At 38.0% G+C, this 14302-nt stretch overlaps 1 protein-coding gene across 1 annotated transcript in view; it reads right to left on the minus strand.

The window, feature by feature from the left end:
• LOC126278818 (neural-cadherin-like) overlaps window positions 1-14302 on the minus strand; it is a 157233-nt gene that overhangs the window by 123790 nt on the left and 19141 nt on the right. The window contains exon 6 of the mRNA XM_049979092.1: window positions 4303-4511. Coding sequence (XP_049835049.1) covers window positions 4303-4511 — 209 coding nt within the window. The remainder of the gene's footprint in view (window positions 1-4302; window positions 4512-14302) is intronic.

A 14302-nucleotide genomic window follows, 5' to 3' on the forward strand; every position in this document is an offset into this window, starting at 1 on the left:
CTGACTATCTGTACTGTAAATTTCAACCTTCTTCATTCTATCCATTAAATATGAATTAAACCATTTGTGCACTGTCTCACTCATAACACAATAATTAAGCTTATACAGTAGAATTTCATAATTTATGCAGTCAAAAGCCTTTTGAAAAATCACAAAATATCCCAATTGGTGATGTTCGATTATTCAGAGCATTTAATATTTGATCAGTGAAATCAAATATAGCATTTTCTGCTAAAAAGCCTTTCTGAAAATCAAATTGACGTTTCTATAGTACTTCATTTTCATAGGTATGTGAAGCTACTCTTGAATAGATTACTTTTCCAAGAATTTTGGATAAATGTGTCAGAGGTGAGATTTGGGCAGTAGTTGACAGCATCAGACCTATCTCCATTTTTATGCAATGGTTTAACAGTAACATATTTCAGTCTATCTGAAAAATTGCCCTGTTTCAGTGAACTACACACATCAAAAAAAGTTTTACATCACCTCGGTTCTGAGAGTTCCGGAACCTGTACAGAAAATTGGAATAGAGATCAACATAAACATCATTTCCGCCCTTTTTATTGCTCATGAAAACCATATACTGATGTTGTACCACCGTACAGCTAGATCTTCAGAGGTGGTGGTCCAGATTGCTGTACACACCGGTGCCTCTAATATGCAGCAGCATGTCTTCTTGCATTGATGCTTGCCTGTATTCATCGTGGCATACTATCCACAAGTTTATCAAGGCAATGTTGGTCCAGATTGTCCCACTCCTCAATGGCGATTCAGCATAGATCCCTCAAGTGGTTGGTGGGTCACGTCATCCATAAACAGCCCTTTTCAATCCATCCCAGGCATGGCCGATAGGGTTCGTGTCAAGAGAACTTGCTGGCAACTCTCGTCGAGCAATGTCATTATCCTGAAGGAAGTCATTGGCAAGATGTCCATGATGGGCGCCAAAATGTCATCCACAAGGACAAATACCTCGCCAATATGATGCTGATATGGTTCCACTATCAGTCGGAGGATGACATTCATGTATTGTACAGCTGTTATGGCGCCTTCCATGACCACCAGAAGTGTACGTCAGCCCCACATAATGCCACCCGAAAACAGCGGGGAACCTCCACCTTGCTGCAGTCACTGAACAGTGTGTCTATGGCGTTGAACCTGACAGGGTTGCCTTCAAACACGTCTCCGATGATTGTCTGGGTGAAGGCATATGCAACACTCGTCAGTGAAAAGAACGTATTGCCAATCCTGAGCAGTCCTTTCGGCATGTCATTGGGCCCATCTGTATTGTGCTGTATGGCATTGTAATTGCCAAGATGGACTTCGTCATGGATGTCGGGAGTGAAGTTTTGTCTCATGCAGCCTATTGGACACAGTTTGAGTCGTAACATGACATCCTGTGGCTGCATGAAAAGCATTATTGAATATGGTGGTGTTGCTGTCATCATACATGACTGAACTGATCGGCTGTCAGACCCCCTCCGTCTAATAGGTGCTGCTCATGCATGGTTGTCTACATCTTGGGTGGGTTCAGTGACATCTCTGAACAGTCAAAGGGACTGTGTCTGTGAAACAATGTCCACAGTCAAAGTTTACCTTCAGGAGTTGTGGGAACCGGGGTGACACAAAACTTTTTTTTGATGTGTGTATTATGTATGTGGCTAAGAATGCTATTTGTCTGATGGGAAAAAGCTTTTAGTACTCTGGTGGCAGTCCCACCAATTACATAGAAGCTATTAGTTTTGATTGAGTGACTTCATTATTTTCCTAATTTCAGTGGGAGAGATGGGTCGAATTTCAGTTTTATCAAGTTGTATAGGTATTGCCTCTTCCATATTCAGCCTTGCATTTTCTAATTAATAGCTGGATCCTATTTTCTCTACAACACTTAAAAATGATTATTACACTATTTTTTACTTCTGACTTTTTGTTAGCAAATTTTGTATTGAGTTTGATATAAATACAGTCTTCTTGTGCTCTTGGTTGCCCTGTTTCCCTTTTGATAATATTCCAAATTGTTTAAATTCTATTATCTGAAGTGCTAATCTCAGACACAATGCAGACACTGCTGGACTTTCTAATAACGTTTCTTAACACAGTGCAGTAGTTTTAGTAATGTTTGACTGTCTCTGGATCATTAGTCCTTTTAGCTATAAGTTACATTTTCCTTTTCTGCTTACAAGATGTTTTTATCCCTTTAGCAAGCCATGCCTTTTTAGGTGGTTTCGCACAATTATGTTTTATAATCACTCTTCATACTTCAGCAGATCCACTAGATTGTTTAACTGACTCTCCTAGCTATTCCCAATAGCCATTCATTTCCATCACTCACTGAACAATCATCAGGTTCTTAATAGTTTTTGAAACAAAAGTCAATGTCTCAGATCTATAGGGAACACACATTCTGTAAACTTTCCTTTTCAGAAAAACCTGAAGCTGTTTTATAAACCCTATTGAGTCATCCATACCTGGAATGGCCTTATCCACCTCATTGTGCATCACTTCTTGAATGTCATTATTTTTGTCATTAATTATTTATTTCTGATTCATTCTTTGAACTGCACAAACATGTAAAAAATCTTAAAATGCTTGGACACTTTTCTCACTACTGTTAGATACTGTGCCATCTGTCACTTTAAGTGATGAAATATAGTGTATATCCAGCACGTGTTTCAGTTTTGTTTTATTCACACTTTTATTGCTATCAATTGTTTCCCATATCAGATTTCACTGGATCTTCTTACCTCCTCTCAGAGACATTTACCAATAGTTACTTTATTTTCAAATTACTCTACCATATTCCTATTACTGTTTGTTTGAAGACTTTGCTTCCTCCTTAGTAACTGTGTCATTCCATTTGAAATTTTCTTTTCCTTTGTTTCTTTCATATCTGTAACTTGTTTTGTTGTTTTTGAATGTACACCATAGCATTATAAAATAATATCCCTTTTCATAAATGTTTGAATAACCTTCATTTACCAAGATGCTGAACTTGTTGCTTAGCTGAATGTGGAACACCACCCTACTTTTAATAAATTCTTGTTCTCCACATTCATGACTTTATGTTTGATGAGTTCCTTTCTTTCTAGCTTTGTATCTTCTTTGTTTACTCTGCATATTATAAGCCTGTTATAACTTGCACTTCCAAAATGATTTTGGACCTTATATTCTACAAATTACTTTCTTATTTGGTCAAATGTACACTGTTTCACTTTTAGTTCCATTTGATCATTGTCAACTCCATATACTATTTCTTTTCTTCTGGAAGAACATAATAAGCACAGACCACTTGGACTTATCAACAAAGTCTACCAATGTAAGACGTCAAAATTCATTATTATAAATGTAAGAAATTTGTCACTTCTTATATCATATTCAAAGGTCTCCACTGAAGAACTGTTGCTAAGTTTTTGTCCTACTTTTTTATTAACCTTTCTTAATAATTATGTTGTTATGGGATATCTTCAAAGGGATCCTCTCCTTGTTGTCAGAGTGTGACTACATTTATATATAGCTATGATGATTCTCATGAAATATTATTTGTTTAGTTTTAAAACTAGTCATGTGGTTCTGTCTGACAGTACTGCAATATACATAATATTGTTTTTAATTTTCTAGTTTAAAATTCAGTGTTTCCTGATGGCTTTTCAGGATGGGATGAAGTGAGATGGTGAAGTAACAGAAAAGTTATAGACAACTGGAGGAGTGGTTAGTGTAAGTTGAAGCCAGGTGGATGGAGAGAACCAAGCACAAATTTATGAGGTTATCCAAGTTGTGTGCTGTACTACTAAAGGTATAAAGGGCCATCAGATGTGCTAGTAGAACAAAGCCACTAGAGAAAAGTTAGTAAAACTTAATATACAGATAATGCTTTCATCATACATAGGCGAAAGAATTACACTTCTAAAAAGTAAATTGTAATACCTTACTGTATATGCATAAAAAGAGGAATTAATACAACATGAATAAAAGAGGAAGGATGAGGTTTAGGTACAAGCCAATGGAAAGAGGCCACTGTTAAGAAGACAAAAACTAAAGAAGTTAGGTCAGGTGGTTTTAAGGGATAAAGAACATATTACACAGACATTCCAGTTTAGAAGATCTGGTGTTGGGTGAAGAGGACAAGGGGCATGCTTATGGCACGAGTCATGAAGAAATTGTTAGAAGATGGAAAAGTTCCAATTTTTAAATCACATAAAAAGAACGTAAACTCAATTTGTGTTTGAAGAAAAAGGTGTGCAGATGTATTATTTGGTAATTTGTAACCATTTAGCATTCTCTAAGCAGGAAATAAACAGAACTTACCTGGTAACTATATACAAGAATATTTTTCATTCCTGGTTTCATTTTATTATCATTGACATCACCAATGACAACAACAATAGTTCCCGTTCCTGTTAAAGCAGGCTGTCCAGAATCTGTGATCAGAACTGGAATACGATATTCTTTCTCTTGCTCCCTGTCGAAGGTCACCAATGAAGATACTGACGCTGAACCTTCACCATCTGCATCATCTTAATAGAAAAAAGAAGTTACAGTTTACAATATGCCTTCATTTTTATGGTGGTGAGTGATTCTGTAAACTCTAAAATTAATACTGGTTCAGTAGTATGAAATATTACCACAAAATACATCATTTTTCCCCAAGTAGGTTCATTTTACAAAATGCTGATACTAATAATTAATTTTTGTCTCTATGAAGCTAAATAATTATTAAGTCTTCTGGCATCACAACACTAGGGGCTCTGTATGAATTGAGTTTTGCTGACAAATACCAATTTACCCTGCAGTCCACGGACACTGCCCTCAGTGCTGACATACTTAACCTACCTTTTTATCTCAGCAGAATAGCTGAGTATGGCAGCATGATTCTTGTACAGAGGGACCACTGCCCTTCATGTTGATGTACTTAAGCTAGCTTTTTAGCTCAGCAGAATAGCTGACTATGGCAACATGATTTGTCAATAACATGTTGTGTTAGCAAGACACAGAACTCTATTCTCTAGCAAAAATTTCACATGATATTAGTCTGTAACCCCCCCCCCCCCCCCCCCCTATGAACCATGGACCTTGCCATTGGTGGGGAGGCTTGCGTGCCTCAGCGATACAGATGGCCGTACCGTAGGTGCAACCACAACGGAGGGGTATCCGTTGAGAGGCCAGACAAACGTGTGGTTCCTCAAGAGGGGCAGCAGCCTTTTCAGTTGTTGCAGGGGCAACAGTCTGGATGATTGACTGATCTGGCCTTGCAACATTAACCAAAACGGCCTTGCTGTGCTGGTACTGCGAACGGCTGAAAGCAAGGGGAAACTACAGCCGTAATTTTTCCCAAGGACATGCAGCTTTACTGTATGATTAAATGATGATGGCGTCCTCTTGGGTAAAATATTCCGGAGGTAAAATAGTCCCCATTCGGATCTTTGGGCGGGGACTACTCAGGAGGACGTCGTTATCAGGAGAAAGAAAACTGGTGTTCTACGGATCGGAGCGTGGAATGTCCGATCCCTTAATCGGGCAAGTAGGTTAGAAAATTTAAAAAGGGAAATGGATAGGTTAAAGTTAGATATAGTGGGAATTAGTGAAGTTCGGTGTCAGGAGGAACAAGACTTTTGGTCAGGTGAATACAGGGTTATAAATACAAAATCAAATAGGGGTAATGCAGGAGTAGGTTTAATAATGAATAAAAAAATAGGAGTGCGGGTAAGCTACTACAAACAGCATAGTGAATGTATTATTGTGGCCAAGATAGACACAAAGCCCATGCCTACTACAGTAGTACAAGTTTATATGCCAACTAGCTCTGCAGATGATGAAGAAAGTGATGAAACGTATGATGAGATAAAAGAAATTATTCAGGTACTGAAGGGAGACGAAAATTTAATAGTCATGGGTGACTGGAATTCGTCAGTAGGAAAAGGGAGAGAAGGAAACATAGTAGGTGATTATGGATTGGGGCTAAGAAATGAAAGAGCAAGCTGTCTGGTAGAATTTTGCACAGAGCATAACTTAATCATAGCTAACACTTGGTTCAAGAATCGTAAAAGAAGGTTGTATACATGGAAGAATCCTGGAGATACTAAAACGTATCAGATACATTATATAATGGTAAGACAGAGATTTAGGAATCAGGTTTCAAATTGTAGCACATTTCCAGGGGCAGATGTGGACTCTGACCACAATCTGTAGGTTAAAACTGAAGAAACTGCAAAAAGGTGGGAATTTAAGGACATGGGATCTGGATAAGCTGAATGAATCAGAGGTTGTACAGAGTTTCAAGGAGAGCATAAGGGAACAATTGACAGCAATGGGGGAAAGAAACACAGCAGAAGAAGAATGGGTAGCTCTGAGGGATGATGTAGTGAAGGCTGCAGAGGATAAAGTAGGTAAAAAGACGAGGGCTGCTAGAAATCCTTGGGTAACATAAGAAATATTGAATTTAATTGATGAGAGGAGAAAATATAAAAATTCAGTAAATGAAGCAGGCAAAAAGGAGTACCGACGTCTCAAAAATGAGATCGACAGGAAGTGCAAAATGGCTAAGCAGGGGTGGCTAGAGGACAAATGTAAGGATGTAGAGGCTTATCTCACTAGGGGTAAGATAGATACTGCCTACAGGAAAATTAGAGACACCTTTGGAGAGAAGAGAACCACGTGTATGAATATCAAGAGCTCAGATGGCAATCCAGTTCTAAGCAAAGAAGGGAAGGCAGAAAGGTGGAAGGAGTATATAGAAGGTTTATACAAGGGCGATGTACTTGAGGACAATATTATGGAAATGGAAGAGGATGTAGATGAAGATGAAATGGGAGGTAAGATACTGCGTGAAGAGTTTGACAGAGCACTGAAAGACCTGAGTCGAAACAAGGCCCCCAGAGTAGACAACATTCCATTAGAACTACTGACGGCCTTGGGAGAGCCAGTCCTGACAAAACTCTACCAGCTGGTGAGCAAGATGTATGAGACAGGTGAAATACCCTGAGACTTCAAGAAGAATATAATAATTCCAATCCCAAAGAAAGCGGGTGCTGACAGATGTGAAAATTACCGAACTATCAGTTTAATAAGTCACAGCTGCAAAATACTAACGCGAATTCTTTACAGACGAATGGAAAAACTTGTAGATGCGGACCTCAGGGAGGATCAGTTTGGATTCCGTAGAAATGTTGGAACACGTGAGGCAATACTGACCTTACGACTTATCTTAGAAGAAAGATTAAGAAAAGGCAAACCTACATTTCTAGCATTGGTAGACTTAGAGAAAGCTTTTGACAATGTTGACTGGAATACTCTCTTTCAAATTCTGAAGGTGGCAGGGGTAAAATAGAGGGGGCGAAAGGCTATTTACAATTTGTATAGAAACCAGATGGCAGTTATTAGAGTCGAGGGGCATGAAAGGGAAGCAGTGGCTGGGAAAGGAGTGAGACAGGGTTGTAGTCTCTCCCCGATGTTATTCAATCTGTATATTGAGCAAGCAGTAAAGGAAACAAAAGAAAAATTTGGAGTAGGTATTAAAATTCATGGAGAAGAAGTAGAAACTTTGACGTTCGCCGATGACATTGTAATTCTGTCAGAGACGGCAAAGGACTTGGAAGAGCAGTTGAACGGAATGGACAGTGTCTTGAAAAGAGGATATAAGATGAACATCAACAAAAGCAAAATGAGGATAATGGAATGTAGTCAAATTAAATCAGGTGATGCTGAGGGAATTAGATTAGGAAATGAGACACTTAAAGTAGTAAAAGAGTTTTGCTATTTAGGAAGTAAAATAACTGATGATGGTTGAAGTAGAGAGGATATAAAATGTAGACTGGCAATGGCAAGGAAAGCTTTTCTGAAGAAGAGAAATTTGTTAACATCGAATATAGATTTATGTATCAGGAAGTTGTTTCTGAAAGTATTTTTTTGGAGTGTAGCCGTGTGTGGAAATGAAACATGGACGATAACTAGTTTGGACAAGAAGAGAATAGAAGCCTTCAAAATGTGGTGCTACAGAAGAATGCTGAAGATTAGATGGGTAGATCACGTAACTAATGAGGAGGTATTGAATAGGATTGGGGAGAAGAGAAGTTTGTGGCACAACTTGACTAGAAGAAGGGATTGGTTGGTAGGACATGTTTTGAGGCATCAAGGGATCATAAATTTAGCATTGGAGGGCAGCGTGGAGGGTAAAAATCGTAGAGGGAGACGAAGAGATGAATACACTAAGCAGATTCAGAAGGGTGTAGGTTGCAGTAGGTACTGGGATATGAAGCAGCTTGCACAGGATAGAGTAGCATGGAGAGCTGCATCAAACCAGTCTCAGAACTGAAGGCAACAACAACAACAACAACAACAACATTATTGATTTTGTTTTCCATGCACTGATACAGAAATTGTAGGCTTGTCACACACAACTTTAACCAAAACAACTGATATTGTGTGCACAAAGCATGCAAAATTTTTCCTATCAAATTTGGTTCTTAGTGGATTAAAGTAGCTTTTCCAGGCCTGTTTTTCCCTAGGCATCCAAACAGACCTGGTCACTCATGTAAATTCACAGTATTATTAGACTTTATCACAATTAGTTTCTCTGTGGGAGTTGTAGAATATACGTAGAGTTAACAAAGCTACAAAATGTAAAATGGAAAACATTTTTTTCCAGTTGCAAAACAAAATGATTGAACAGTAATCTTGTGTGCCAAACAGATAGAGTAACCATCAAATTAGCGTGCTGCTATATTCATTTCCCATTATATCTGTTAATGGAGAAGGTAAAATATGAAGACTGACCAACATTTCAACAATGACTGTGTAACTCTGCTGTGTGGCGGACTAGTAAAATAACATGACATGGTATAAACTTTGCTCAGTTTCAGTTGGATATACTGTTTAATCAGCTATTGTCAACAACTTCAATAAAAGTCACAAATTTCAGCCAGCTCTACTACCTGTACCCTATACATAATCTTACAACACATTTTTTGTAATGAGAACAAAAACAAAAATGATGTTTTTTGCTGTTACTGCACATCACATGAAGCATTTGATGAGCAGTCATTGTTTGAACTGACTTCACTTACAAATCAGAAAAAACAAAACTAAAAATATCTTCTACAACACACATAAAAATATAACTGACAAAGCTCAGGAGACATTACAGATACATATTTTAAATGAAACAGTGAAAAAAGGTAGAACAAACAAATAGTGGCAGGGAAGAAAAAAGAAAAGTAACTGCATGGGGAGAGGGAGGGAGGGAGGGAGGAAGGAAGAGAAAGAGAGAGAGAGAGAGAGAGAGAGAGAGAGAGAGAGAGAGAGAGAGAGAGAGAGAGAGAGAGAATGAGAATGAGTACGCATATGCATACTCATAAGCATGTGCAAATGCACTGATGGAGAATGCAACTCTGACAGCTAAGCTATGGTCGTAAATGCCTTGCCCGTGAACAGCCACATAAAAAGTATCTAAGAAAAGTTTACCTAACAGGAAAAGCTAAAAATAATTATATGAGAGTATGATGAAAAATAAGGCATCTAAATTTTTTATGTGAAACTCTTAAAACTTTTTAAATGAAACAAACATTATTAACATTCCTCATCTTTATTCTTCATGCTTACATTTTTGCCACCCCGCTACTAGAGGGGACTGACTAGTAGCATGTAACAAAGCACTGACTAGTAGCATGTAACAAAGCACTGCAAGAGAGGCAGTATTCTATAATTGAGTTTTGAATTTGAAGAGTTCATCCACACATGGAGAGCACCCTCTCCTTCAGCATGACAATGCCAGACCACACATGAGCATTGCAACATCTTCAACAATCCGATGCCTTGGATTCACTGTCATTGATCAGCCACCGTACAGTCCTGACTTGGCCCCATTCAATTCTCATCCATTCCTAAACTTAAAGAACACCTTCAAGGGTGACCCTTTGATAGTGATGAAGCAGTGCAAGGAGAGGTGAGGTTGTGGCTCTGTCAACAACCACTATACAGTGATGGTTTCAACAAAATGGTCTCTAGTTGAGAGAAATGTGTTCATTTGCCATGATCACTATGTTGAGAAATAAATATGTAGACATGAGGAATAGAGATGTAGAATGTTAATAACATTTGTTTTATTTAAAATGCTTCAAGAGTTTTCACATAAGCAATCCAGAGGTATTACATTCCAGCATGCCTTCGCACACAATGATATATATATATATATATATATATATATATATATATATATATATATATATATATATGATGATGTAAATAAAACAGAAAGACACTTCCACATGGGAAAAATATATTAAAAACAAAGATTCCAAGACTTACCAAGCGGGAAGGCGCCGGCAGACAGGCACATGAACAAAACACACAAACACACACACAGAATTACGAGCTTTCACAACTGGCAGTTGCTTCGTCAGGAAGGAAGGAAGGAGAGGGAAAAATGAAAGGATGTGGGTTTTAAGGGAGAGGGTAAGGAGTCATTCCAATCCCGGGAGCGGAAAAACTTCCCTTAGGGGAAAAAAAGGACAGGTGTACACTCGCACACACACACATATCCATCCGCACATACACAGACACAAGCAGACATATTTAAAGGCAATTCTGTGTGTGTGTTTGTGTGTTTTGTTCATGTGCCTGTCTGCCGGCGCTTTCCCGCTTGGTAAGTCTTGGAAGCTTTGTTTTTAATATATATATATATATATATATATATATATATATATATATATATATATATATAGAACTTTATTTCTTCTGTATTAATGGTGATAATGGCTGAGTTTCAGGAACAAGGGTAACAACTTGCCAAATAGTTGGTTGTCATCCAAACAAAACAAAACACTTTGATAACTTTCAGATGAATTAACTACATTGTGCTGGCACTGCAGGTCAGCTGGGGGTGAGAGCTTGTGTTGAGTGCAGGGGGTGAGGGGATGGATAGCAAAAGAGAGGGTTGTGAAAGGATAGCTAATGGCTGGGTGGGAGAGGCATCAGATGCATAGGACAGTTGTGAGGCAATGTAAGCTTTGTCCAGCCATAGGCAGGGGGAATTGAGTGCAGCACATAATGATGTAGAGGGGTGGGTTGAAAGGCGGAGATAGAACAGAGGAAGTCAGAGACTGTCGAAAGGAGGATATAATTGCAGGGTGAGTGAGGTTAGGGCCATTGGGCATGGGTGGAGGTGAATCTAGGCAGAGGCTAGTTGAGATTGAAGTCATGTGGACTAAGGGGAACATGGGATATGTTGCATGAACAACCCCCATCCATGTAATTTAGAGGAACTGGAGCTGGTAGGAAGTATCCAGATGACATGGATTGTGAATCAGCCATTGAAATCAAGCATGTAGTGCTCAGCAGTGTTTTATGCCACTGGGTGGGCAACTCTGCTCTTGGCAACAGTTTGGTGGTGGCTATTCCTTTTGTTTGACAGCTGACTTGTGATCGTGCCCACTGAGAATGATGTGCAGAAATTACATCAGAGAAGGCATATAAGATGACTGCTGTGACAGGTGTCCCTGTCTCTGATAAAATAGAATATGCCTCTGAGGGGACTAGAGTCCCCACATTGGTAAAACTGCTGACACTACTGCGTTGTGTGAAAAGTATCACTTTTAGCAATGATGGAGAGAGGAGATGACAAGGTTGATGAAGGAGGATAAGGACCTATTCAATTCCAACAGTACATAACCTGTTATGCCTATTACACAACAGCACACTACCAATAGGACTCTGTGCTCCAGAACCATTGCAGGGTGTCAACGTCTAGCTCCACCCAAATACAAAAGACTCTAGGCAGTATGAAACAATGTCATTACCGCATCACTGTGAATATGAAGAGCCACTGACACCAGTTGGAGATAGGACATGGGGATCATATATAAATTGTGGTTACTGTTCCAAGAAGACATTGTCAGTGTCACCAGATACACTTTGAGTTGAAAACTGTGCCAATAATATTTCAACACCTTGTGTCACAGCGTGGTTGAACCTTCCCATCTGTTATATTTTTTCTGCTCCCAAAATTAACCAAATTTTCTCTGCTAATTTTTATATTATTTTCAATGCATTTATCTATTGGCATGTGACACTTACATAAAAATCTCAAGATCTTATTTAGACTTGATTTCACTCATATTTATTGTTCAGATTATTATTTTGGTTGTTCTGTTTACACTGGTGTAATTAGTTTTCATTAGAGCACTCATAACTAAGAAAATACCATTACAGTTTGTAAATGGAAAATGCTATTAGCTAATCAATATATTTGAGAAGAGTGACCCACACGAACAGAGAGTTCTACAGTCCCACTCTCCAGTGAAATACTTTAAACAGGGTGCTATTCAAACATGGAGAAAAAAAAAGTATCTGAAAATTCCAGATGCAAGGATTAAGATTGTGTCAAGAAGCCCCTGCTAAATTATTGGTGAGTGTGGGTGGGACAGGGGGCATATGAGAGTAATGACTTTTCTTTCCTCTCAGGTGAGCTATATACAAGCCATAAGCTGTAGTTTAAGTGCAGTTTTTAAACACTGATAATTTACATGTAATAATGTTAATATAATAAACACAGTTTGAAATATTATGTATTTTAAATTACAAATGCAGAATTTCTGCTTATTCCATGAAATTCCTGAAATTGCCTGAGATGAGATGTAACTCCCTGAGAATTCCAGGCTTTCCAGAAGAATCACCACACTATTGAATTCTCAGAAACTAATTAAATGGAGAGGTAATTAGTTCAACTTCATAAGCAGTCCTATTTTCGACTGCAGATTTCATCAGAGCCACTATTAGAGTATGACTTTTGTTTACATGCTTTTGTTAATTTAATTTTCCCTGTACAGAGTGATGTACAGCACTAATTAATTAACCAACAAAGTCATAGTTTCTTCTGATTTACTATAATTTGCAATATGGTACTTATACAAGTAAACAAGGAGCTGTCACATAACAATAATAGTGTCCATTTATTTATCTAGATTCTTAACCCGAAACATTTTCTACAAGCTGTATCACATTAGTTCATGCAATTCATTCAAAATAGAGAAATCCAGCCTAGCCAATTTTCATGGCATAATATAGTTTACAACATAAGAGTTCATTCTTAAGCCCATCTACAAGCATCCAGACACCACCCGAAACTGACAGTTCAGGGGTAGACAGCCTGTGAGTAAGATTTATGTTGTGAGAAATCTTGGAGTTGGCTCATATCATGTCATGCACATTTTGTACCTGAAAGTACTTGCACCTATAAGTATGACACTCATTAACATTAATTTTTAAAGACTTGTGAGTGATTACAGTACTTCAAACTAAGAAACATTTTAAATGAACTAGGTTTTCATTAGCAAGAATATGTACTGTTATTGTCATTGGAACTAGTGATTGTTGGATGTGGTGATGCTCATTATGGACTGAATTAAATGAACTACTGAAGTGTGATTCTTTTTAATAAATTACTATATGACAGGGCTAAGTGAACTATGACTTTTTCATATAAATGTGTCTCAATAGAACTGTGGGGATGTAGAGCCACTGGCTCTACCCCCCCCAGTAGTATCACTGCCCTACCGCAGCAAGAACAACTGTATCATTGTCCGATCAATTCCCTGTAGCATGTGCTCTATGCTAGACACATTGTGTATACACTTTGAGAATAAAAGTATTCATATTTACTAATGGGGGTGTGAGTGATCATTTATCATTGTAATTACCACACCTGCTCCCCACTACCTACAGAACAATTAACTTTGCAGTGGGAAGAGAAAGTCTAAGTAGATGTAAGTATTGTGGAACAAGCACACTAATTCTCACAGTGTGAGAAATGCAACTTTACAGGCATTGACACAGCTTTTAATTTATGACATTGCAAATTTTCTAGCTGTACGAGTGGAGGACACACTTGCCTTATACTTTCAATGAATCATGTGTGTATGGTCAAAGTTGACTGGGTAAACAAGTGCTTGCTCAGAAATGGTGACAGTGTCTATAACTGAGATCAGGTAACAAGATAAATGAAGTACATGTCCGAGTACATGTTACTAAGTGAAAATCCATTATACTCCTGCAGTGATCCTCAAAAGCCCAAGTGATAAAGTGTTAGGCTTAAGCCACTCACACTTGAATTTTTTTCTCGATGAAGAAAACTTTTCTTTATGCTGCATTGCTCTTATGTGATTTTTTAATTAGTTTTAATGCAAGATTTATACAAAGATTGTACCTGTTTTCAAAATATACTTTGTACACTTGGCTTCTTTTTTATGGACTACAATAACTAATTTTGAAATATTCACTGTTGTAATAAATAAACTGATCATTGAATAACCACCAT

The sequence above is a fragment of the Schistocerca gregaria genome, chromosome 6 (assembly GCF_023897955.1).
Source record: "Schistocerca gregaria isolate iqSchGreg1 chromosome 6, iqSchGreg1.2, whole genome shotgun sequence".
In the NCBI taxonomy this organism is placed as follows: Eukaryota; Metazoa; Arthropoda; class Insecta; order Orthoptera; family Acrididae; genus Schistocerca; species Schistocerca gregaria.